The following is a 24,833-nucleotide window of genomic DNA, read 5'->3' as shown; positions in this document are numbered from 1 at the left end:
GTCAGAGAGAGAGAGGCAGAGGAAGAGGGAGAAGCAGGCTCCCCGCCTAGCAGGGAGCCCGACACGGGACTCGACCCCAGGACCCCGGGATCATGACCCCAGCCGAAGGCAGACGCTTAACTGACTGAGCCACCCAGGCGCCCCAAGAAATCTACATTAAATATTAAGACACATATAGATTAGGGGCGCCTGGGTGGCTCAGTTGGTTAAGCGACTGCCTTCGGCTCAGGTCATGATCCTGGAGTCCCGGGATCGAGTCCCACATCAGGCTCCTTGCTCGGCAGGGAGTCTGCTTCTCCCTCTGACCCTCCTCCCTCTCATGCTCTCTGTCTCTCATTCTCTCTGTCTCAAATAAATAAAAATAAAAAAAAAATTAAAAAAAAAAGACACATATAGATTAAAAGTAAATGGATGGAGAAAAATATACCATGCTAACAGTAACCAAAATACAGCAAGTGTAGCTATATTAATTTCAGAATGAGCAGATTTCAAAGTAAGGAAACTTTTTATGCACAAAGTGGGTCATTACATAATGACAAAGAGATCAATTCTAAGAAGACATAAAAATTATTTTTTTAAAAAAGGATTTTATTTATTTGAGAGAGGGAGAGAGCCAGCATGAGCAGGGGGGCAGGGGCAGAGGGAGAGGGAGAAGCAGGCTCCCCGCTGAGCAGGGAGCCTGACACGGGGTTTGATCCCAGGACCCTGGGATCAGGACCTGAATCAAAGGCAGATGCTTAACCAACCGAGCCACCCAGGCACCCCAACATAAACATTCTTATGTATGCACCTAACAACACAGCATCAAACTATATAAGGCAAAAACTAAGAACAGCAGAATACAGATTTTTCTCAAGTTCACATTAAACATTCACCAAGATAGACCACATTCTGGGCCAGAAAACATACCTCAACAAATTTAAAAGAATAGAAAGTACACAATGTCTGTTCTCATACTATAATGAAATTAAATTAGAAATGAATAACAGAAAGATAACTGGAAAATCCCAAAATACATGGAGATTAAACAATACACTTCTAAATAACACATGAGTGAAAGAAGAAATCTCAACAGAAATGTAAAAATATTTTAAACTAAATGAAAATTAAAGCATAACTTACTAAAATTTAGGGGATGCAGTGAAAGTAGTGCTTAGAGGGAAATTTATACCATTGAATGCATTTATTAGAAGAGAAGAATCACCTAAAATCAATCTTCTAAGTTCCCACCTTAGGAAATTAGAAAAAGAAGAGCAAATTAAATTCTAAGTAAGCAGAAGAAAAGATGAATTAGAGCAGAAATCAATGAAAAGGAAAACAACAGAAAAAATCAGGTAAACCAAAAGTTGGATTTTTTAGAATATCAATAAAATCGGGCGCCTGGGTGGCTCAGTTGGTTAAGCGACTGCCTTCGGCTCAGGTCATGATCCTGGAGTCCCGGGATCGGGTCCCGCATCGGGCTCCCTGCTTGGCAGGGAGTCTGCTTCTCCCTCTGACCCTCCTCCCTCTCATGCTCTCTGTCTCTCATTCTCTCTGTCTCAAATAAATAAATAAATAGAATATCAATAAAATCAATAAGCCTCTAGCGAGGCTAACTAAGAAAAAAAGGACACAAATTATTGGTATCAGAAGTGAAAGAGAGGACATCACTGCAGATCCCACTGGAAATTAAAAGGATAATAAAGGAATACTATGAACAACTCTATGCTCACAAATCTGATAATCTAGTTGAAATGGACCAATTCCTTGAAAGACACAATCTGCCAAAACTCACACAAGAAGAAACGGATGACCTGAATCTGCCAGTATCTATTAAAGAAATGGAGTCAATAATTAATAACTTTCCAAAACAGAAAACACCAGGCCCACATGTGGTCACTGGTGAATACCACCAAACATTTAAGGAAGAAATGATAAGAATTCTCTACAATTTCTTTCAGAGGATAGAAACAGAGAGAATACTTCCAAGCTCATTCCTTTTTTTTTTTTTTAAAGATTTTATTTATTTATTTGAGAGAGAGAGAATGAGAGACAGAGAGCACGAGAGGGAAGAGGGCAGAGGGAGAAGCAGACCCCCTGCTGAGCAGGGAGCCAGATGTGGGACTCCATTCCGGGACTCCAGGATCATGACCTGAGCCGAAGGCAGTCGCTTAACCAACTGAGCCACCCAGGCGCCCTCCAAGCTCATTCTATGAGGCCAGCATTGTCCCGATACCAAACCCAGACACAGATATTACAAGGAAAGAAAACTACAAAGATCTCTCATGAACATAGATGCAAAAGTCCTCAACAAAAATTAGCAAATTAAATCCAATAATGTATAAAGAGAATTATATATACCATGACCAAGTGGGATTCATCCCAGGTATGCAAGGCTGATTCAACATTTGAAAATCAATTAATGTAATCCATCACATCAACAGACTAAAAAAGGAGAATCATATGATGATATCAATAGTTACAGAAAAAGCATTGACAAAACCCAATAACTATTCTTTTTTTCAACAATTTTTATTTTATTAAAGTTTTAGAATATAGGTGAACATTTTATAACTTAATAAAAGGTAATTAAAATTCTCTGTACCAATATTTGTAATACCTAGTTCGCCTCTTGGTATTAACTTTTTTCAAATTTGTTTTGGGTTTTTATTTAAATTCCAGTAAGTTAACATACAGTGTAATATTAGTTTCAGTAGTAGAATTTAGTGATTCATCACTTACATACAACACCCAGTGCTCATCACAAGCATTCTCCTTAATACCCATCGCACATTTAACCCATCTTCCAGCCCACTTCCCCTCTAGCAATCCTCAGTTTGTTCTCTATAGTTGAAAGTATGTTTTATGGTTTGCCTCTCTCTCTCTCTCTCTTTAATTTTTGCCCTATGTTCATTAGTTTCATTTCTTAAATTCCACATATGAGTGAAATCATATGGTATTTGTCTTTCTCTGCCTGACTTATTTTCCCAAAATTCTTCTTTTTTTTTTTTTTAAAGATTTTATTTATTTATTTGCGAGAGAGAATGAGATAGAGAGAGCACGAGAGGGAGGAGGGTCAGAGGGAGAAGCAGACTCCCCGCCGAGCAGGAAGCCCGATGCGGGACTCGATCCTGGGACTCCAGGATCATGACCTGAGCCAAAGGCAGTCGCTTAACCAACTGAGCCACCCAGGCGCCCTCCAAAAACTCTTCTTGATAAAAACTCTCAGTAAACTACAGAGGAGAACTTTCTGGACTTGATAAAGATTATCGACACAAACCCTACAGCTAAGATCTTACTTAATCCTGAGACACTTGAAGCTTTGCCACCACGATCAGAAACAAGGCAAGGTTGTTCCCTCTCACCACTCCTTGTCAACACCATCCTGGAAGTCCTTGCTAATGCAATAAGGCAAGAAAAGGAAATAAAAGGTATACTGAATCGGGCGCCTGGGTGGCTCAGTTAAACAGCTTGGTTTTGGCTCAGGTCGTGATCTCAGGGTCCTGGGATTGAGCTCCATGTAGGGCTCTGTGCTCAGAGGGGAGTTTGCTTGAGGATTCTCTCTCTGCCCCTCCCCCTACTCACTCTCTCTCTTTCAAATAAATAAATAAAATTTTTTTTTAAGATTTTATTTATTTATTTGAGAGAGAGAATGAGATAGAGAGCATGAGAGGGGGGAGGGTCAGAGAGAGAGGCAGACTCCCCGCCGAGCAGGGAGCCCGACGCGGGACTCGATCCCGGGACTCCAGGATCAGACCTGAGCCGAAGGCAGTCGCTTAACCAACTGAGCCACCCAGGCGCCCAAATATATTTTTTTAAAAAGATATACTGAGGGGCACCTGAGTGGCTCAGTCATTGAGCATCTACCTTCAGCTCAGGTTGTGATCCCGGAGTCCTGGGATTGGGCCTGCATCAAGCTCCCTGCTCGGCAGGAAGCCTGTTTCTCCCTTTCCCACTCCCCCCGCTTGTGTTCCCTCTCTCACTGTCTCTCTCTCTGTCAAAAAATGGATAAAATCTTAAAAAAAAAAAGATATACTGATTGGGAAGGAAGATATACAACTGTTTTTGTTTGCAGATGATGTAATCGTCTTTGTAGAAAATCTGAAAGAATCAATAAAAAAACTTTTGAGACCAATAAACTATAGCAAAGTTGCAGGACAAAAGGTTAATGTACAAAGGTCAACTGCTTTCCTATATACTAACAATGAACAAGTGGAATTTGAAATTAAAAACATAATAGTATTTATATTAGCACCCCCAAAAATGAAATAGGTATAAAATTAGGTATAAATCTAACAAAATACATATGGTACCTATACGAGAAAAACTTCAAAACTTTGATGAATAAAATTTTAAAAAACTGAATAAATGCAGAGATAGTTCATGCTCATGATAGGAAGGCTCAATACTGTCAAGATGTCAGTTTTTTCCCGACTTGATTTATAGATTCCACATAATCCCACCAGGTTATTTTATGGATGTTAATAAACTGATTCCAAAGTTCATATGGAGAGACAAAAGTCCTAGAATAATCAACACTATATTGCTAGAGAAGTGCAAAGTTAAAGAACAGATGCTATTCAACTTCAAGAATTACTATAAAGCGACAGTAATCAAGACAGTAAGATATTGGCAAAATAACAGATAGATCAATGGAACAGAATAGAGAACCCAGAAATAGACCCACATAAATATAGTATCTCTGACAAAGGAGCAAAGGTAATACAAGAGAGCAAAGTTAATCTCTTTAACAAATGGTACTGAACAACTGGACATCCACATGCAGCAAAAAAGAAGAACCTAGACACAGAGCTTATATGATTCATAAAAATTAATCAACTGAAATGTAAAACAAAACTATAAAACTTCTAGAAGATGGGGTGCCTGGCTGGCTCAGTTGGAAGAACGTGTGACTCTTGATCTCGGGGTCATGATTTCGAGCCCCGTGTTGGGCATAGAGATTACTTAAAAATAAAATCTTTAAAAAAATAATCTCCTAGAAGATAACATAAGTGAAAACCTAGATGACTTTGGGTATGGTGAAGCCTTTTTAGATACAATACTAAAGACCTGATCTCTGAAAGAATAACTGATAAGCTGGGTTTCACTAAAATGAAAAACTTCTGCTCTGCAACAGGAGAATCAGAAGACCAGCCACAGACTGGGAGAAATAATTTGCAAAAGACACAAATGATAAAGGACTGTTACCCAAAATATAAGAAGAACTCTTAAAACTCAACAATAATTAGGGTTGGAGGCTAGGGGGAATTAAAAAAAAAAACCTCAACAATAATTTTTAAAAACTTGATTAAAAAAATGGGCCAAGGGGCGCCTGGGTGGCTCAGTCATTAAGTGTCTGCCTTCGGCTCAGGTCATGATCCCAGGGTCCTGGGATCGAGCCCCGCATCGGGCTCCCTGCTCGGCAGGAGGCCTGCTTCGCCCTCTCCCACTCCCCCTACTTGTGTTCCCTCTCTTGCTGCGTCTCTCTCTGTCAAATAAATATAATCTTTTTTAAAAATAAATAAATAATGGGCCAAAAACCTTAACAGACACCTCACCAAAGTTGTACAGATGGCAAATAAACATATGAAAAGATGGTCCATATCATGTACCATCAGGGAGATGTGAATTAAAACAACAAGATACCAGTACACATCTATTAGAATGGCCAAAATCCAAAGCACTGACAATGCCAAGTATTGACAAGGACGTGGAGCAACCGGAACTTTCATACTTTGCTGGTGGGAATGCAAAATGGTATAGCGACTTTGAAGACAGCTTGTCAGTTTCTTACAAAACTAAACATTCTCACATATGATCCAGCAATAGCACTCCTGGAGACTTACTCAAAGGAGTTGAAAACTTATGTCCACACAAAACCCTACACAAGGTTGTTTATAGCAACAGGAGGGTAGAGGAGCTGGAGATTGAATCAGCTAATGGTCAATGACTTAGTCCATCAGGACTATGTAATAAAGTCTCCATAAAAAAGAGAACAGCTTTTTGGTACTTTTTTGGAGAGCTTCCATGTTTGGGGAAGAAGAACACTTCCACATGCCACCAAGCTGGGCCCCAAGCTCCACTGAGGACAGAAGCTCTTTTGTGTGGGACTTTGCCCAATGTATCTCTTCATCTGGCTAGTGATTCATATTCTTCATCATATCCTTTAATAAACTGGTAAACTTAAGTGTTTGCCTGAGTTCTGTGACACCTCTAGCAAACCAGTCAAACCTAAGGACAAGGCCATTGGAACCTCCAATCTGTAGCCAGTCATCCAAAGCACAGGTGACAGCCTGTGGTTTGTGACTGGCATCTGAAGTGGAGGGTGGGGGGCAGCCTCGTAGGACTGAAACCTAACCCTGTGGGATCTGATGCTATCTCCGGTAGATACTGTCAGAATTGAGCTGAATTCTGGGACACCCCACCGGTGTTTGAGAATGCTTGGTATTGTCCCACCCCTGCATTAGAATTGGGTCTGGGAACTAAAAGACTACCCAATACATGTTATAAGGCTGAAATAACCCTGATACTGAACACCTAACAAATATAGTACAGGAAAGGAAAGTTACAAGGCAATCTAACTCAGGAATCTATATGTGAAATTTCTAAAAATATATGTTAGAAAATACAGCCTAGCAACAAATCGAAAGGTTAATGCATCCAACCAAGTTACAGTCACTCCAAAATTGCAAAATTGGTTTGATCTTTGAAAAGTCAGTGTAATTTTATGTATTAAGAGGATAAAAGACAAAAATTACGTGATTATCTCAATAGATGCCAAAAAGCTTTTGATAAAATTTAACATCCATTCAAAGTAAAAACTCCTAGCAAAATATGAATAGAAGGAGACTTCTTTAATTTGATAAATGATGTCTGCAAAAAGCCTATGGAAAATACTATCTTTTTAAAGATTTTATTTATTTATTTGAGAGAAAGAGAGACAAAGACAAGGAGAGCATGAGCAGGGTGATGGGCAGAGGGAGAAGAACAGGCAGACTCCTCGCTGAGTGGGAAGCCTGACTCAGGGCTTGATCCCAAGAGCCTGAGATCATGACCTGAGCTGCAATCAGATGCTTAACCAACTGAGCCACCCAGGTGCCCCCAGAAAACATTATATTTAATGATGAAAGGTTGAAGACTTTCTCTGAGACTGGCAATGACAAAAGGATGTCTACTTCCACCATATCTATTCACAATACACTGAAAGGTCCTGGATAATGCAATAAACCAAGAAAGAGAATTAAAATGCGTAAGGATTATAAAAGAAGGAACAAATCTATCATTATTTGCAGATTATATAATTGTATACATAGAAAATCCGAAAGAGTCTGTATGTAAATTATTATAAGCATGCTTATCAAGGTTGCTGAATATCAAATCAATGTTAAAAATAATTATTTCTGTATAAAATACAATAGAAAATAGAAAATTAAAAACTCTGAAGATCTCCTTTTTAAATTTTTTGAAGCTATCACTTATAATACTGTAAAAAAAAATTAAGTACCTGTTAAGAAATCTAACAAATATATTTCCTTTTTTTAAAATTTTTTTTAAGATTTTATTTATTTGAGAGAAAGAATGAGTGAGTGAGAGAGAGAGAACACACGAGCAGGGGGAGAGGGAGAAGCAGGCCTCCCGCCGAGCAGGGAGCCCGATGCGGGGCTCGATCCCAGGACCCTGGGATCATGACCTGAGCCGAAGGCAGCCGCTTAAGCGACTGAGCCACCCAGGCGCCCCTAACAAATACATTTCATGCAGAAAACCATAGAATAATATTTAGAAAAATTCTAGAAGATGCAAGTAAATGGAGAGATAGACCATGTTCATTGATTGGACAACTGAATATTGTAAAGATCAATTCTCTCCAGATTGACCTACAGATTCTACCCAGTTCCAATCAAAATCTCAAGGATTTTTGTTTATGTTTTTGTTTTGGTGGAACCAGACAAACTGGTACTAAAGTATATTTAGAAATGGAAAGAACTCAAAACTACTGAGACACTTCTGAGAAACAAAGTGAGAGGGCTTGGTAGACTGGATATCAAAATCTCAAGGATTTTTGTTTTTGTTTTTGTTTTGGTGGAACCGGACAAGCTGGTACTAAAGTATATTTAGAAATGGAAAGAACTCAAAACTACTGAGACACTTCTGAGAAACAAAGTGAGAGGTCTTGGTAGACTGGAAATTTGTTACATTTCTGCATGAAATGTAAAGCAGAAAACCATAGAATAAGGGGCGCCTGGGTGGCTCAGTTGGTTAAGCGACTGCCTTCGGCTCAGGTCATGATCCTGGAGTCCCTGGATCGAGTCCCACATCGGGCTTCCTGCTCGGCAGGGAGTCTGCTTCGTCCTCTGACCCTATCCCCTCTCAGGTGTTCTCTCTCTCTCATTCTCTCTCTCAAATAAATAAATAAAATCTTAAAAAAAAAAAAAGAAAACCATAGAATAATATTTAGAGAAATTCTAGAAGATGCAAGTAAATGGAGAGATAGACCATGTTCATTGATTGGACAACTGAATATTGTAAAGATCAATTCTCTCCAGATTGACCTACAGATTCTACCCAGTTCCAATCAAAATCTCAAGGATTTTTGTTTTTGTTTTGGTGGAACCGGACAAGCTGGTACTGAAGTATATTTAGAAATGGAAAGAACTCAAAACTACTGAGACGTTTCTGAGAAACAAAGTGAGAGGGCTTGGTAGACTGGATATCACAGTTTGCTGTGAAGCCAGGAAAGCAGTGTGATAGTGGCACAGAGGTAGACAAATAGACAAAGGAACAGCAAAGATCTCAGAGACAGACGCACTCATATACGTATGTTAGAATAATGCAAACATGAGAGAGCAATAGGAAAATGAGGAATGGTAGCCTTTTCAGTAAATGATGCTGGCCGACTGGATATCCATTTGAGAAAAAAAAATGAAATTGGACCCCTACCTAATGTCATTTACAAAAATCAATCCCAGGTGGATTACAGACAGCAATGTGCTGATGAATATTTAACAACTAGCTGCTCCCCAAGGAGAATGATCCCTGACTTTCAATGTTTAGTGACTTCCGTGGTGTAAATACTCCTACCCCGGCTGACTCTAAGGAACCAAAGTAAGGTCACTGAATGCAGAGGAGGAGAAAAAAAATGTGCAGTAGCAGTACATAGATGGTATTTCCAACATACAGATTCAATTTGACATAAATAACCTCAAGAGCAGAGATAATAGTAAAATGAGTAGGAAGTGATGAATTTTGAGTATTACCTTTGGGGTTTTTTCTATTACTTTTGTTTTTAACATAATCTATTTAACTGTAAGTTTATACAGGTTAATTTTTAATAATCACTATATTTAACAATTGGCTCACAAAATACATGAAAATTGAACCACTTTCTCCTGAGCCAGTATAGGTCAGCTCTAGCACACCGATTACAGACCTGGATGTGAAAGGCAAAACATAGTTTTTATTTAAAAATATGGAATTATTCTATAATTTTTTTTAAAGATTTTATTTATTTATTTGACAGAGAGATAGAGAGAGAGAACAAGTAGGCAGAGAGGCAGGCAGAGGGAGAGGAGAAGCAGGCTTCCCGCAGAGCAGGGAGCCCAATGCGGGGCTCGATCCCAGGACCCCGGGATCATGACCTGAGCCAAAGGCAGCGGCTTAACCGACTGAGCCACCCAGGAGCTCCGGAATTATTCTATAATTTTTTTTAATTTTTTTATTTTTATTTTTTTTAAAGATTTTATTTATTTATTTGAGAGAGAGAGAATGAGAGACAGAGAGCACGAGAGGGAAGAATCAGAGGGAGAAGCAGACTCCCTGCTGAGCAGGGAGCCCGATGCGGAACTCGATCCCGGGACTCCAGGATCATGACCTGAGCCGAAGGCAGTCGCTTAACCAACTGAGCCACCCAGGCGCCCTATAATTTTAAAAAGTTTTCTTAAGATTTATTTTTAAGTAATCTCTACACTCAACAGGGGGTTCGAACTCACCACCCCTGAGATCAAGAGTTGCACGCTCCACCTACTGAGCCAGCCTGGCGCCCCAGGAAAGTGCTTTCATCATCTCAAGTTAGAGAACAAATTTTTTTTCTTTCTTTTTTGGGTTAGGTTTGTTGAGATATGTGTAGCAAAGAGTTAATATAGCCGACCCGAGAAAGGACTGCTTACAAGGTTGGCCCATGGCTGGCGTCTGGGAACTCCAGATTTCAGAAGGGTTCTTACCACTCCCTCTGGTGAGTGGCTCACTGTGCCTACAGGGTTTCTGCAAACAACGTGGTTTACGCTGAACACCTGCTTGCCTTCTGGGAGACTGGAAACGGTATGCGCTAAGCAGCAGGTGCCTCCATAACCAGCTCTCAGTAACGTGTCCAGGCACTGAGTCTCTTTGAGCATCCCTGATAGACGACATTTCAAATCTGTTGTCACAATTCATTGCTAGAGCAATTAAGTATGTCCTGTGTTGACTCCACTGGGAAAGGATTCTTGGAAGCTTGCTCCTTGTTCTTTCTGGACTTCCCTCCCCATGCCTTTCCTCTTTGCTGATTTTGCTTTGTGTGATTTCACTGTAATAAATCTTAGTTGTGAGTAGGACTACATGCTGAGTCTTACAAATCCTGCTAGTGAATCCTTATCCCTGGGTGTGATCTTGGGCACTCCCGACACACGGTATATAATTCACTTTTTTAAAATAGACAGTTAGATGGGCTTTGATGCTGTGCAATTCATGTCACCACCAGCTCAAGCAAGTTATAGGACATTTCCATCGGTGTGAGTTTCCTTATCCCTGTGCACTCAATTCTCTCCCTCTATCCTCAGACCTTGGCAGCCACTGATCTATTTTGTCCCTACAGTGTTGCCTTTTCCAGAATGTAAAATAAACAGATCGGATAGTATGTAGCCTTTTTCTTTTTAAGTGAACTCTACCCCCAATGTAGGCTCGAACTCACAATCCCGAGACCGAGAGTTACATGCTCTACTGATTGAGCCAGCCAGGTGCCCCAGGATGTAGCCTTTTGATTCTGGCTTCTTTAACTTGGCCTATTGTTTTTGAGATCCATCCATGCTGATGTAGGAGTAGTTCATTCCTTTCTGTTGCTAAAGAGTATCCCACTGTATGACAGTTTATCTGTTCACAGCTGATGTACATTTGGGCTGTTTTCTGGTTTTGGTGATTCTGAATAAAGCTGCTATGTACATACATATACAGGTCTCTGTATGGACATATATTTTATTTCTGTTGAGCATCTAGGAATGCAATTCATGGGCTGTATGTATGTTTACCTTTATAAGAAACTGCCAACCTGTTTTCCAGAGTGCTTTTTTTCCCAGAAGCAATGTTTGAGTGTTCCAGTGGTTCTACATCCTCACCAGCACTTGGTATTGTCAGTCTTTTTAATTTAAGTTAATTTTATATTTTTTAAAGATTTTATTGATTTATTTGAGAGAGAGTGAGAGAGAGCGTGCACAAGAGAGCACAAGTAGGTAGGGGGAGCAGCAGAGGGAGAGGAAAAAGCAGGCTCCCTGCTGAGCAGAGAGTCGGACGCAAGGGCTCGAACCAGGACCCTGGGATCATGACCTAAGCTGAAGGCAGCGCTTAACAGACTGAGCCACCCAGGCGCCCGAGCCTTTTCATGTTAGCAATTCTACAGCTATCTAATGGCATCTTACTGTAGTTCTAATTTGCATTTCCCTAAAGACTAATGATGTTGAATATCTTTTCGTGTGCTTACTTGCTACCAAAGTATCTTTTTTTTTTTTTAAAAAAAGTAATTTCTAGGGACACCTGGGTGGCTCAGTTGGTTAAGCATCTGCCTTCCGCTCAGATCCCGGATCTCAGGGTCCTGGGATCGAGTCCCCCACCGGGCTCCTTGCTCAGCAGGGAGTCTGCTTCTCCTTCTGCCTGCCACTCTCCCTATTTGAGCTCTCTGACAAAAAAAAAAAAGTAATTTCTACACCCAATGTGGGGCTTGAACTCATGACCCCAAGATCAAGAGTTGCATGCTCTTTGCATTGAGCCAGCCAGGTACCCCCAAAATATCTTTTTTTTTAAGATTATTTATTTATTTATTTGTCAGAGAGAGAGAACAAAACAGGGGGAGCAGCAGGCAGAGGGAGAAGCAGGCTCCCCGCTGAGCAGGAAGTCCAATGTGGGGCCCAATCCCAGGACCCCGGGATCATGACCCAAACCAAAGGCAGACACCTAGCCGACTAAGCCACCCAGGCATCCCCCCAAAATATCTTTTATATTGATATGTCTGTTCAAATATTTTGCTCATTTAAAATATTGGTTTGTCGGGGCAACTGGGTGGCTCAGTCGGTTAAGCGTCTGCCTTCAGCTCAGGTCATGATCCCACGGTCCTGGGATGGAGTCCTGCATTGTCAGGCTCCCAGCTCAGTGGGGAGGCTGCTTCTCCCTCTCCCTTTGCCCATCCTCCTACTTGTGCTCTCTCTCAGTCTTTCTCCCTCTCTCAAATAAATAAATAAATAAAATATTTTAAAAATATACTGGGTTGTCTTCTTATATTGAATTGTAAGAGTTCTTTATTTATTCTGAATACAAGTCCTTTATCAATGTGTGTTTTGCAAATATTTTTCTCTTTTCTCTGGCTTATCTTTTCCTTTTTTTTTTTTTTAAAGATTTTATTTATTTATTTGAGAGAGAATGAGATAGAGAGAGCATGAGAGAGCATAGGGAGGGTCAGAGGGAGAAGCAGACTCCCCGCTGAGCAAGGAGCCTGATGCAGGACTCGATCCTGGGACTCCAGGATCATGACCTGAGCCGAAGGCAGTCACCCAACCAACTGAGCCACCCAGGTGCCCGTATCTTTTCCTTTTCTTAGCAGTGCTGTTCAAAGAGCAGAAATTCTCAATTTTTATCAAAATAAAAAATTTTGTCAATACACTTTAACTACAAATTCTACTACTTTAATAAGTATAGGGCTCTTACAGTTATCTATTTTTTCCTGATTGAGCTTTAGTACTCGTTGTCTTTGAAGGAATTTGTCCCTTTCATTGAGATTAACAAAATTATTGGCATAAAATGTTTCAGAAAATTCTTCATTATTGTTTCAATGTCTATAGGATTTGTACTGCTGTGAGACCCATTTTCTCATTCTTGATCATTATGTAATTTGTATCCTCTTTTTTTGTTTGTTTTTCTGGATCGGTCTGGCTAGAAGTTGAAATTTTATTAATCTTTTCAAAGAACCAGTTTTGGTTCATTTATGTTCTCTATTGTTCTTTTGGTTTTCTATATCATTGATCTCAGTACTGATCTTTATCATTTTCTTCATTCTGCTTGCTTTGGGTTCTTTTTTTTTTTCTAGTTTATTAATATGGAAGCTTAAATCATTGATTTCAAATATTTTTTTAAGAGTTATTTTTAAGTAATCTCTATACCCAACATGGAACTTGAACTCACAACCCCCAGATCAAGAGTCATCTTCACCAAATGAGCCAGCCAGGTGCCCCTGAAATCTTTTTTAATAAGAGCATTTAATGTTATAAATCTCCCTCTAAGTACTGCTTTAGCTGTGTTCCCCAAATTTTGATCTGCTGTGTTTTCATTTTCATTCAATTATTTTATTTCTCTTATGATTTAGTTTTTGAACAGTGGGTCAAAATGTGTGGTTTAATTTTCAAATGCTTGGAGGTGGGGGTTTCCAGGTACCTTATTGATTACTAGTTTAATTCCATTTTAGTCAGGACACGCTTTGTATGATTTCAATATATTTACATTTTGAGATTTATTTTATGGTCTGGAATATCATCTTAAAAGCTTCTTTTTTTTTTTTTTAAGATTTTATTTATTTGACAGAGAGAGACACAGTGAGAGAGGGAACACAAGCAGGGGGTAGTGGGAGAGGGAGAAGCAGGCCTCCCGCGGAGCAGAGAGCCCGATGCGGGGCTCGATCCCAGGACCCTGGGACCATGACCTGAGCTGAAGGCAGACGCTTAATGACTGAGCCACCCAGGTGCCCCTAAAAGCTTTTTTCTTAAGCTTTTTTTTTTAACAATTTTTAAATTTTTTATTTTATTTATTTGACAGGGAGAGACACAGCGAGAGAGGGAACACAAGCAGGGGGAGTGGGAGAGGGAGAAGCAGGCTTCCCGCCGAGCAGGGAGCCCGATTCGGGGCTCTATCCCAGGCCCCTGGGATCATGACCTGAGCCAAAGGCAGATGCTTAACGATTGAGCCAGCCAGGCGCCCCTAAGCTTTTTTTTTTTTTAAGTAATCTCTACACCCAACATGGGTCTTGAACTTACAACCCAGAGATCGAGTTGTATGCTCTACGAACTGAGCCAGCCAGGTGCCCCTATCGCCCAGAATATCATCTATCTTGACTAAGGTTCTATGCACACTTGAAAATATTGTATATTCTGCTGTTGTAGGGAGGAGCATTATAGACAGGTCAAGTAGATCAAGTTGGTAGAGAGTGTTATTCAAATCTTTCATATCTTCAATGATTTTAGTTTCCATATACTGAGGGAGGAGTGCTGAAAACTCCAACTATAAGTGGAGTTTAGCTATTTCTTCTTTGATTTCAATCAGGTTTTGTTTTATATATTTTGAAGTCATCATTAGGTTTATACAATTAGAACTGTCATGTATTCTTGATAAACTATCTTTGTCATTATGTAATGCTCCTCTTTATCCCTGTAAAATTCCTTGTTCTGAAGTTTATTTTCTATGTTATTAATATACTTGAAGGGACTCTTCATATCTGATTTGTGGTGATCTTTTTGCTGTTTATTTCTAGCATTTTTATGACTCCTTTTTTTGTAGTATTCATGTTTCTGCTCAAATTCTCCATCTGTTTATGCATACTGTTCATCTTTTCCACCAGATCCTTTAACAGATTAGTCTCCCGTAATTCCATTAACTGGGTCATCTCTGGGTCTGGTTGTTTTGACCCCTTTATCATTTGATAGTGGTTTTTTTTTTTTTTGTTTTGTTTCTGGGTGTGAAATAAATGCCAGATATTGTGTGTAAAAGAATGGTAGAGATTTGGGCAGCTGGGTGGCTCAGATGGTTAAGTGTCTGCCTTCGGCTCAGATCATGATCCCAGGGTCCTGGAATTGAGTCCCACATCGGGATCCCTGCTCAGTGGAGAATCTGCTTCTCCCTCTCTCTCTGCACCTCCCCCTGCTCATGTGCACTCTCTCTCTCTCTCTCTCTGTATCTCTCTGTCTCAAATGCATAAATTAAAAAATCTAAAAAAAAAAAAAAAAAAAGAATGGTAGAGATTTAGGTAAATAGTATTGATGCCCAGAGATGGGCATGTCTCTTTTTCTGTTGGGTTCTCAGTAGAGGGATTGAGGCAGTCAAGTCAGTAGTAGAGCTGAGTTTGAGTTTTGCTGTTGCTATAACTTCCCCAATGGCAAGCTGCTGCTACCTTTTGATTCATGGGAGGCCTGGGATGCTAGAATGTTTTGCTCAGTGTTTCTGCATTCCACTTTCAGCAGGCCCTGTGTGCCTGAACCTCAGAGAAGGAGGGTCTCTTCATGCTTTCCCATTTCGTCAGCAGCAAATTGCTGTTGCTTGTTAATCAGAGTGAGACATGTGATGGGGGCAGTTTTTCTCATTTTTCCCAGTTCAGCTTCACTCTTAGATAAGACCTTGCACCCCTGAGTCTCTGGGTGGGGCTTCCTTCCCTTTCTTGCCCTTCCCTTCCTTGCGCGCCAAACTCTGATTTGTATCTGACGGTAGGCTGGGGTGGGAGCCAGTTTTTAGATCCCACGCCCCACAGTGGCAGCAGAGTGCAGGGTCTGCCCACCCTCCAGGGGCATTGTGCTTGCTGTTATCCTTCCCTCATACATTTGCAGAAGGATTCCTGTTCTTCCCTCAACAGGTATTGGAAATGAGGCTTATAGAGGGGAGAAGGGCTTCCTGCCCCACCTGCCCAGGCAGGTGGCTTTGCTTTTAGCTCTCTCAGAGGCAGTTCATTTTTCCTGGTTGTGGGAACAGCAAGGTTTCCAGAAGTTTAAGGCTTTTGCTTTGAGTGATAGAGGAGTCTGGGAAGTGGGTGTTATTTTGTTCACTGGGGTGCTCTCGGGTCTCATGCTTCCCACCCCCAGTTTCTCCTGTGAGCACCCAGTTGAGGCTTGTGGAAAAGAGCGTGTGAATGGCCGTAGACAACCCTTGTGTCTGGAGCTTTCAAAGATTCTGAACTGTCAGGCTAGCTAAACTTTGCCTTTATGAATTCATTAACATATGGCTGTCTCCTTTCCCATTTTTATAGTGCTGCCTCTTCCTCCTGGGCTCTGCCATGGACAAAATTCATCTGTGCTGTCTCTCTTCGAAGGGCCCTGTCACCCTTTGGAATTCAATTTACCTGGTTGCCTTGTGACCTCAGCTCCTGGATGAGCCCAAGAAGTTGTGATTGTGCAGGTTATCTGACTTTTTCTTGCTGTTAAGATGTAAGGAGTGTATTCATGTGACTTGGAGTACCCTAGGTGGAAGCAACTCTTTAGGAATGATTTTGTAACTGGAAAGGAAGATTGATAAGTTTGACTACATAAAACTTGTGTTTTTTTTTTAATTTTTTTTTTAAAGATTTTATTTATTTGACAGAGAGAGACACAGCCAGAGAGGGAACACAAGCAGGGGGAGTGGGAGAGGGAGAAGCAGGCTCCCCGCTGAGCAGGGAGCCCGATGTGGGGCTCGATACCAGGACCCTGGGATCATGACCCGAGCCGAAGGCAGACGCTTAACGACTGAGCCACCCAGGCGCCCCTTTAAAACTTAAGTTTAATGTTAATTTAACGTTAGGAGTATGAAATTGCAAGCCATAGAGTGGGAAAAGATATTTGTGACACATATTACCAGTAAAACAGCTCATAAATGTGACAGAAGATAGTCTAATAGAAAAATGGGGTAAAGGCTTAAGCAGATGCTTCACTAAAGCATGAATGTAGATGACTAATAAACATATGGGGAGGGATGCAATCCACTGATAACTAGAGAACGCAAATTAAAAATCACAATTACATACCATTACATGCCTAAAGAATGGCTAGAACTGAAAATGTGAGAATCTCTCTTTTTTTTTTTTTTTTTTTAGATTTTATTTTAAGTCATCTCTACACCCAACGTGGGGCTCTAACTCACAACCCTGAGATCAAGAGTCGCGTGCTCCACTGACTGAGCCAGCCGGGTGCTCCAAAAATGTGAGAATATCAAGTGCTGATGAGGATGCGCACCAAAGGCAGCTCTCATCCGCTGTTGGTGGGAGCTGTTAATCGATGGAGCTACTTCTGACATGATCTTGTAAAGGTCAAGATAGGCTGAATTCCATCCTAGCAACTCTGCTCCCAGATACATAGCTCAGCACGGCACACAGTGTACATGGGGGGGTTAAAACATTCTTCTTTTTGGCTTGGATAAACCCTGGGCCAGGGTACTGCTTAGGCTGGCTGGCCATCAGATCCCTCAGGGTAACCTGGCCTATCTTCGCTCCCATATACTTTGTGTAGTCTCACGGTTACACACTCAGGAGACAATATTACTTTCACATTCACTTCAGTAGAGACCTGCACTCCCCCAAAGCCTCTCAAATACCTGTAGTGAGCCCCAGGGCTGAGGGAAGAGCCTCTGCTGCAGTTCTCAGCGATGGAGGTGTTCACACACCTCATTGCTTGCTTGACCAATAAAGTTGCCTTTATGCCCCTTTCCCTTGGGTTTGGGGGGTGGGTTTGTACAGCCCCCTTCCACTTCTCAGAATACATTCACATACCTTGTGTGAACATCATGACACTGGGAAGTTAGCTCCAACAGGCTGGGCTTTTGGTCCATTTTGTTCTTCGCTATATCCCTGGTGCCAGGTAGTCCTGTGAAGAGGTAAGGATTTTGCAGATGAAGAGCCTGAGGTTCAGAGAGCTCATCTGACTCCTCAACGGAGAGGCCTTCTAGCTCCGAGTCCAGTGTTAGTGCTGCTTCTCAGAGCCCAGGCTAACCTTCCTTTTCTATAAATTATATGAGAAAGGACAAGGGACAGTGTCTGTGGTGTGATGTCACACAGAGGAAAGGACACTGAAATAGAACTTTAGGGTCTGGGTTCTAATATTGTCACTGATGCTTTCCAGTCTTAAGGCCCCAACTCCAGGCTCCAGTGAGGGTGAGAGAAGACCACGGATATGAAATGTCCTGTAAATAGTGAGGTGCCTTTAGGGGTTACACTGAGTCTCACCAGAAAGACATACTGAAGTCCTAACTCCCACTGCCTGTAAGTATGGTCTCATGTGGAAATAGGGTCTTTGCAGCTGTCATCAAGTTGAGAGGAGGTCCTACTGGATTAGGGTGGGCCTTCAACCCAATGACCGGGTGTCCTTATAGGAAGGCCTGGTAAGGACACGGAGACACAGACACATGCAAAGGGAAGAAGGCCACGTGAAGACAGAGGCAGAAACTGTAGTAATGTAAGTATAAGCCAAAGAGTGCCGGGGATTACTGGCAGCCCCCAGAAGCTGGGAAGAGGTGAGGAAGGATTCTTCCCTGGAGCAGTGAGAGGGAGCGCGGTCCTACTGACACCTTGATTTGAGAACGCTGGCTTTCAGAACATTCCTGTTGTTTTAGCCATTTAGCTTGTGCTCACTCGTTGTGGCAGCCCCGGGACATGAACACGGGTGTGGCGTACGTGTCAAGGAAATGCCTTGTGGAGACAGATGGCTCAGCACCCCATGTACACTTCTCCTAAGTGAAGGGATCCATCAGTGCTGGAAGGCCCCCAGACAGATGAACTCTCTTCCACGATGCCTACGTTTCCCACATTTTTCGGTTTGTCCTTTCTTTAGAGAGGAGGACACAGAACAGGCTATGGAGTGGGGTGGAAAAAGCAGACAGGAGGGATCTGGGGACCATCACCTGTCAGCGCCAGGGTGCTTTAGAGGGACATCTCAAGCACTGGATAATCCCTGAGGGGCAGAGCTGAGGTCCCTGGAGAGGATGCTGGCTAGGCTCATGGAGCACAGTCACTGAGAGGCATGAACACCTGCCAGGCAAGAGGGCCAGCACAGATAGACACTGATACATGCGACTCCAACACGGCGGCCTCTTCGGAGGGTCAAAGACTCTTGGCAACATCTGGTAACTCTAATCATCAGGCCTGCTTTGTCTCCTGCTCCCCTTCCGATCTGGGTTTTCCTATCCCTCCTGCATGTGCGGTGAACATGGGATAGAGCCAAGGGCAGTGACCTGCATCCCATAATACTCTTGTGGGAAAAACAAAACACGATACTAACAAACCCTTATGTCTGGATGGGATTTAGAACTTACAAAGTACTTTCACATACAATCCCTCTTGATTGGGCCTCCTTGTGAAAGGAGCCAGAGGTGCCTAGCCATGAAAGACAGGTCTGTCCCCTGATTCAGAGAGTACAGGAAATCCTAAGTAAAACCATGCCAAACCCCCCAAAGTGGATAAGCATCAGGTTAGGAAACCATAATACACACAGGCCATAACCCAACATCCTAATTTGCAGCCCTATCCAATAGCAAAGAGCAGACTGAGCTCATAGAACCAGCTGAAAGCCATCTGGGCAAAAGTCCCAAGATGAAAACAGAGGACTTCTGTTGTTAGTAAATGGGAGACTAGGTAAATTTAGACCAACCCTTTCACTAAGAACACCAAAAGACGTACAAACATCTGAAAAGCATCAGAGAGCTAACAAAATACCGCAGAATTACCAGGCTGACATCCCAGAGAGAACAGGAACTCAGACAGGTGAGCCCAGCATTTAGAGGACTTCTTCCCTAGAGGCACCTACCCATTTGGAAGAGGGGGCTAGAACAGTAATGAACGTCTGGGGGCATGGGGAGGGAGTTGGAGTACAGGGCCCACCAAATGTGCAAAGCTGGTAAACCACTGCCTGTTTGGGGCTGTTCCCTTAGAGGTAAGGATGAACCAAAAGCAAACCAGCCCTTGCATAGTCTGATAGGTCTGTGGACTGGTTTCAGTGGCCTGGAACTCTCCAACCTTGATCTGGAATAACGTGACCCCAGAATTCTAGTGCCCCTGGGCACGTGACAAAAGCAAACAAAAACCCCTCGCTAAAGGAAGAAATCATCCTAGGCAAAATATTTCAATAAACTCTTTTCTAAATACAATGTTCAGCACAAAATAAAAAATAACGAGGCACTTGGGAAGACAAATCTGGGAGAACTAGCAGAAATTACGCAACAGAAACATGCTCACAGGAATTCCGTTTATTGGAATTATCACAGATTAAACACAGGCAAAGTTCTAGAAAACCCTCCCAGTAGTAATTCTGGCCATTTGAACTCCTAATTTTCTCTCTAATCCATCCTCATTTGTTGCCTGCTCTGCTATGATCTCCATCCTGTCTGCCTTCACCACTGTCTCTGGAGGTAACTTCTTAGAAAACAAATCTGACCTTACCTCAGCTTTAATGGCATTCATAATCTGTCCTAAATTGCCCTTTCCAGCCTCATCACCTAGGACCCCTCCCTCTCACAATTTCTGGTCATATGGCAAGACTTTTCTACGAATATCCTCCACCTTGAATGTCCTCTCCTCCCACGTTATCCTGAAAAACGCCTCCTCATCCTTCAAAGTCCAATTTAAAGCTCTCTCCTTGAAGCTTTTCTGAACTGGAAACTTCAAGTCTCACAGTTTTGTATTATAATGTTGACACAATGTATTATATTTATTTTTTTAAAGATATATTTATTTTAGAGAGAGAGATTGGGAACAGGGGACGAGAGGGGCAGAGGGAGGGGGAGAGAATCCCAAGCAGACCCCCTGCTGTGTGTGGAGCCTCACACGGGACTCGATCCCAGGACCCTGAGATTCAGACCTGAGCCGAAACCAAGAGTGGAACGCTCAACTAACTGAGCCACCCAGGTGCCCCTATAATTATTTGTTTATAATTCTATTTCTCAGGTACACTGTTAATTTCCTGAGGTTAGGGTCTGTCTTATTCATCCAGAGTTCCTGGCATCTAGCATAATGCTTGGCTAAGTGCTCAATACTGCTGAAAGGGAAGGGTATTCTCTTTCTTTCTTCTCTTTTTTTCTTTCTTTCTTTCTTTCTTTCTTTCTTTCTTCCTTTTCTCTTTCTTTCTCTTCCTTCTTTCCTTCCTTCCATCCTTCCTTCCTCTTTTTTTCTTTTTAGTAAGCTCTATACCCCAAGTGGGGCTTGAACTCATGACCCTGAGATCAAGAGTCACATGTGCTACTGACTGGGCCAGCCAGGCACCACTAGGAAAGGGTATTCCTTTTTTTTTTTTTTAATATTTTATTTTTTTATTTGACACAGAGAGAGAGAGCATAAGTAGGCAGAGCGGCAGGCAGAGGGAGAGGGAGAAGCAGGCTCCTCGCTGAGCAGAGAGCCTGATGCAGGGCTCAATCCCAGGACCCTGGGATCATGATCTGAGTCAAAGGCAGACATTTAACCGACTGAGCCACCCAGGCGCCCCAGGAAAGGGTATTCTTAACAAATAAGGTGCTACAGACTCACGGACTGAATTGTATCACCCCAAAAGCCATATGTTGAAGCCCTAACCCCTAGTGTGACTGTATCTGGAGATAGGGCCTTAAGGAGGTCATTAAGGTTAAATGGGTCCTAATCCAATAGGACTGGTGTCCTTATCAGAAGAGGAAGAGATACCAGAGACCTCTCTCTCTCCACGTGTGCACAGAATAAAGGCAAACAGCAAGAAGGTGGCTGTGTGAAAGCCAGGCAGAGAGGCCCCGCCAGAAACCAACTCTGCTGGTACCTTGATCTTGGACATCCAGCCTCCAAAACTGTTAGAAAATAAATTTCTATTGTTGAAGCCACCCAGTCTATGGTGTTTTGTTATGGCAACCCAAGCTAATACATAGAGCACTTCTGGGATCTCAAACATGTATAAATATACATCTTTAGGGAAGGTAAGAATTCAACACGGACTGACAAGAATGGTAGGGGAGTGGACACAGTGACATCTGTAAAATGGCTTTTTAAAAAGTTTTATTTCAAGAACTTTGTTTTTTACTCTTACTTCAAAAAAAGGTGGGTCAAAGTACAAAAAAAAAGTCAGTTGAGTAACAGCAGAGGTTTAGAAATCACAGCAGCGAAGCAATATACAGACGGCACAGACCAAACAACCCAATGTGTGCGATTCTGTTCAGGTTCTTTGCTTATTTTGTGTTTTCTCCCTCCTGTACAAAAGACATCAAAGCATGCCATGAGACCAGAAAAAGAAAAGAGTTTAACGAATGGTTACAAGAAATAGACTCTGTACAAGAGGAGGTCACGTTCCTTCCCCCGCCCCCCCCCCGCCCCCCATTCCGTCTCTTCTTGCTCTGCTTTAGGTGAGGTTATTCTGAAGACAGTTCACCTCCAAGTCAGCCTGGTCACCTTTACCACCCTCGAGCTTGGGTGACATGGAGTTCTGGATGTTAAATGACTCCTCCTCTTTCAGGCAGGACTTGAGAGCTTCCTGGATTTTGTGGGGAGCACTGGGATCATCCTGGAAGAGGGAAAAGGGTGAGGGAGGGGTGGGAAGGAGACAGCGGATAGAGGGGTCAAATAACCACCCCAGGCTTTTGAAGGAAGAAAGGAAGAAACTCTAAGAGTCGAATGAACCAAAGGGACTCCTTTGCAGCCGCTTTCTAGGAATGTCATCCTAAAAGCCACTGGCCAGATGGAGATGGACACCTCCAGCAGGTAACTGGATTACAAACGTCTTTAATGTAGGCCAGGGCAAGGCTTTCCCTCTGGCAGAGACGGCGGGCGGGGGCGGGGGGGGGGGGGCGCGAAACGGTCCCTTTAACACGTGGTCTGGCCCCTCGAGAGTCTCACCAGCATGAGCTCGGCCTGCCGGCCGCCTCCCAGAACCTTCCCCCACATTGAGTTCTGCTCTCCCAGAACTGTACTGATCAGGGAACGCGTCTTGTGACAAGAGGCCAGACGTGTGTGTGCCCCTTACCGGCAGGAGTTTATCTACCAGAAGATGCTAACTTACAAAGGTGTTTCCTCAATCCAAGCCCAGGTGAGTCCCGCTGCCTCAACGGCCTGCCGTACTTGGCGTCCGACGATACTGGACAGTCGCACTGTTGGCCCACCACCCATTCCTGACGCGCCCCGAGCCCTCCTGCCTCCCCAGGTGTGTATGCTGCCTGCAGCCCTAGGACCAGCTGCGGACCCTGACCTGAGTTTGCTTGCTACAGGTTGTCAGGAAACCCACCCTGATCCACAGTCCCCCAGCTCCGCATTCTGCGCATTCAGAAAGCTCTTACGGCAACGCCTGCCTTCCCGAGGCTCTCTTCCCTCAGGGCCATCTGGGCATTATGGGCACACCTCATTTTATTGTGCTTCGCAGACACTGCTTTTTTTTTTTTTTTTAAACAAATTGAAGGTTTGTGGTAACCCTGGGTTGAGCAAGTCTATCGGCATCGTTTTCCAACACCGTTTGCTCATTTCATGTCTCTGTGTCACATTTTGGTGATTCTCACAACATTTCAAACTTTTTCATTACCATTATGTTTGTTACGTGATCTGTGGTCAGTCATTACGACTCACTGAAAACTCAGATGATGGTTAGCATTCTTTAGCAAGAACGTAGTTTTAAATGAAGATATGTACACTGTTTTATTGTACACTCACTAGACTACAGAATAGTGTATACCTAACTTCTACATGCACTGGGAAACCATACCTTTCCTTTGATTCACTTTATCTCGATGTTTATTAATTGTGGTGGTCTGGAATGGAACCCACACTATCTCGGAGATATGCCTGCATACCCGTGTGAGTGTGATCGGGGGGGCCTCAGTTCTTTCTTAGGTGCTCCAAACAGCTCTTGTAAGTGCTTGGAGCTCGGCTGATCAAAGACACGAGTGGCAAGAAGGGTAGAGAATGTTGGTATCTGACCAGCTAGCTCAGACCTTTCTTACTTTAACACTTCTGAAATCGAAGGGAATCATCCTGCTTCAGGAGCAGGGCCTTCTCCGTACAACCGTGGGGAGTTCTTGCCCATGCTGACTGCTACCAAGTCTGACCCATTACAGCACTAGGTCGGGGTAGTGACTGGTTGGAAAGAAAGCAGGGAATGGCTCCAGGCTTACACAGGACACCCCAGGTATTCAAAGGGACTGTGCATACAGAAATCACTGTCACCTCCCCCTGCCCCCCGCCTCACTTGGCACTTTTCCAGAAGACCAGCTTGAACCAAGCAGTACAGTAGAGCTTCAAAGACCTCAGGAATGATTCCAGACCACAGGGGAACACATGCTCCCAGTTCCCAACGCCACAAGAGCCAGAAGAAATGAACTTCATACGGTATTGAGACAGATTTCAGGCACTTGATATTTTCTATCGCTGCTGGAAGAGATTTAGAAAAAACTCCAATGACATAAATTTAGATGTAGTGAAATGGAAAGAGCTCCCTGACATATTAAGTATGTGTATGCACTCATGCACACACAGGCTGTATGGAGAGGGAAGTGGGATGAGGAAGAACTGTGCTTTTCATGCCGTGTACTTCTGTGTTGTTTGGGGAGAGACACTGGGCACGGAAGCTTGAGAGCTGGGCCTGTAAAGATCCCCGGCAGAACAGACTTTGGATCACAGCAAACCTGGAATAGGACAGGACGGCCTGTCCTTGTCAAGCCTCTTACAAAGATGGGACTCACTTTCATGCTGCTCAATACCACCTCCCCCCTCTAACACCCACCCCCAACCCGATATCACAGTCTTTGGGGCAAATAGGCAGCATGTGAGGAAGAGTAGATTTAGGGGTGCTTACAGACCTGGGCATCAAAGCTGTGATGCCATGAAGGTGGGGGCCCAAATTAAGCCTGGCTCATGGGATTTAGACAGATGAGAAAACAGACTTCTGGGCCAATAGGTGGGATAA

General features: G+C 42.9%; 1 protein-coding gene across 5 annotated transcripts in view; it reads right to left on the bottom strand.

The window, feature by feature from the left end:
• Positions 1 to 3,958: 3,958 nt before the first annotated feature.
• The window catches only part of CSPG5 (chondroitin sulfate proteoglycan 5), a 31,001-nt gene continuing 10,126 nt past the window's right edge, over positions 3,959 to 24,833 (bottom strand). The window contains exons 5-6 of one of the 5 annotated variants that reach the window (XR_014144494.1): positions 17,711 to 17,804; positions 3,959 to 4,080 (exon numbers count right to left, since the gene is read on the bottom strand). Coding sequence is in view for 4 of the 5 variants with exons in the window: in XM_031027807.2 (XP_030883667.2) it covers positions 22,284 to 22,445 (162 nt within the window). In the remaining variant the exon portion in view is untranslated. The other 4 variants (XM_081816793.1, XM_081816796.1, XM_031027807.2 and 1 more) reach the window with 4 other exon arrangements.

The sequence above is a fragment of the Leptonychotes weddellii genome, chromosome 1 (genome assembly GCF_054177405.1).
Source record: "Leptonychotes weddellii isolate Sample4059 chromosome 1, ASM5417740v2, whole genome shotgun sequence".
Lineage (NCBI taxonomy): Eukaryota > Metazoa > Chordata > Mammalia > Carnivora > Phocidae > Leptonychotes > Leptonychotes weddellii.
The sequence above is the reverse complement of the archived record's forward strand: the minus strand, read 5'-3'. Positions and strand labels throughout refer to the sequence as shown.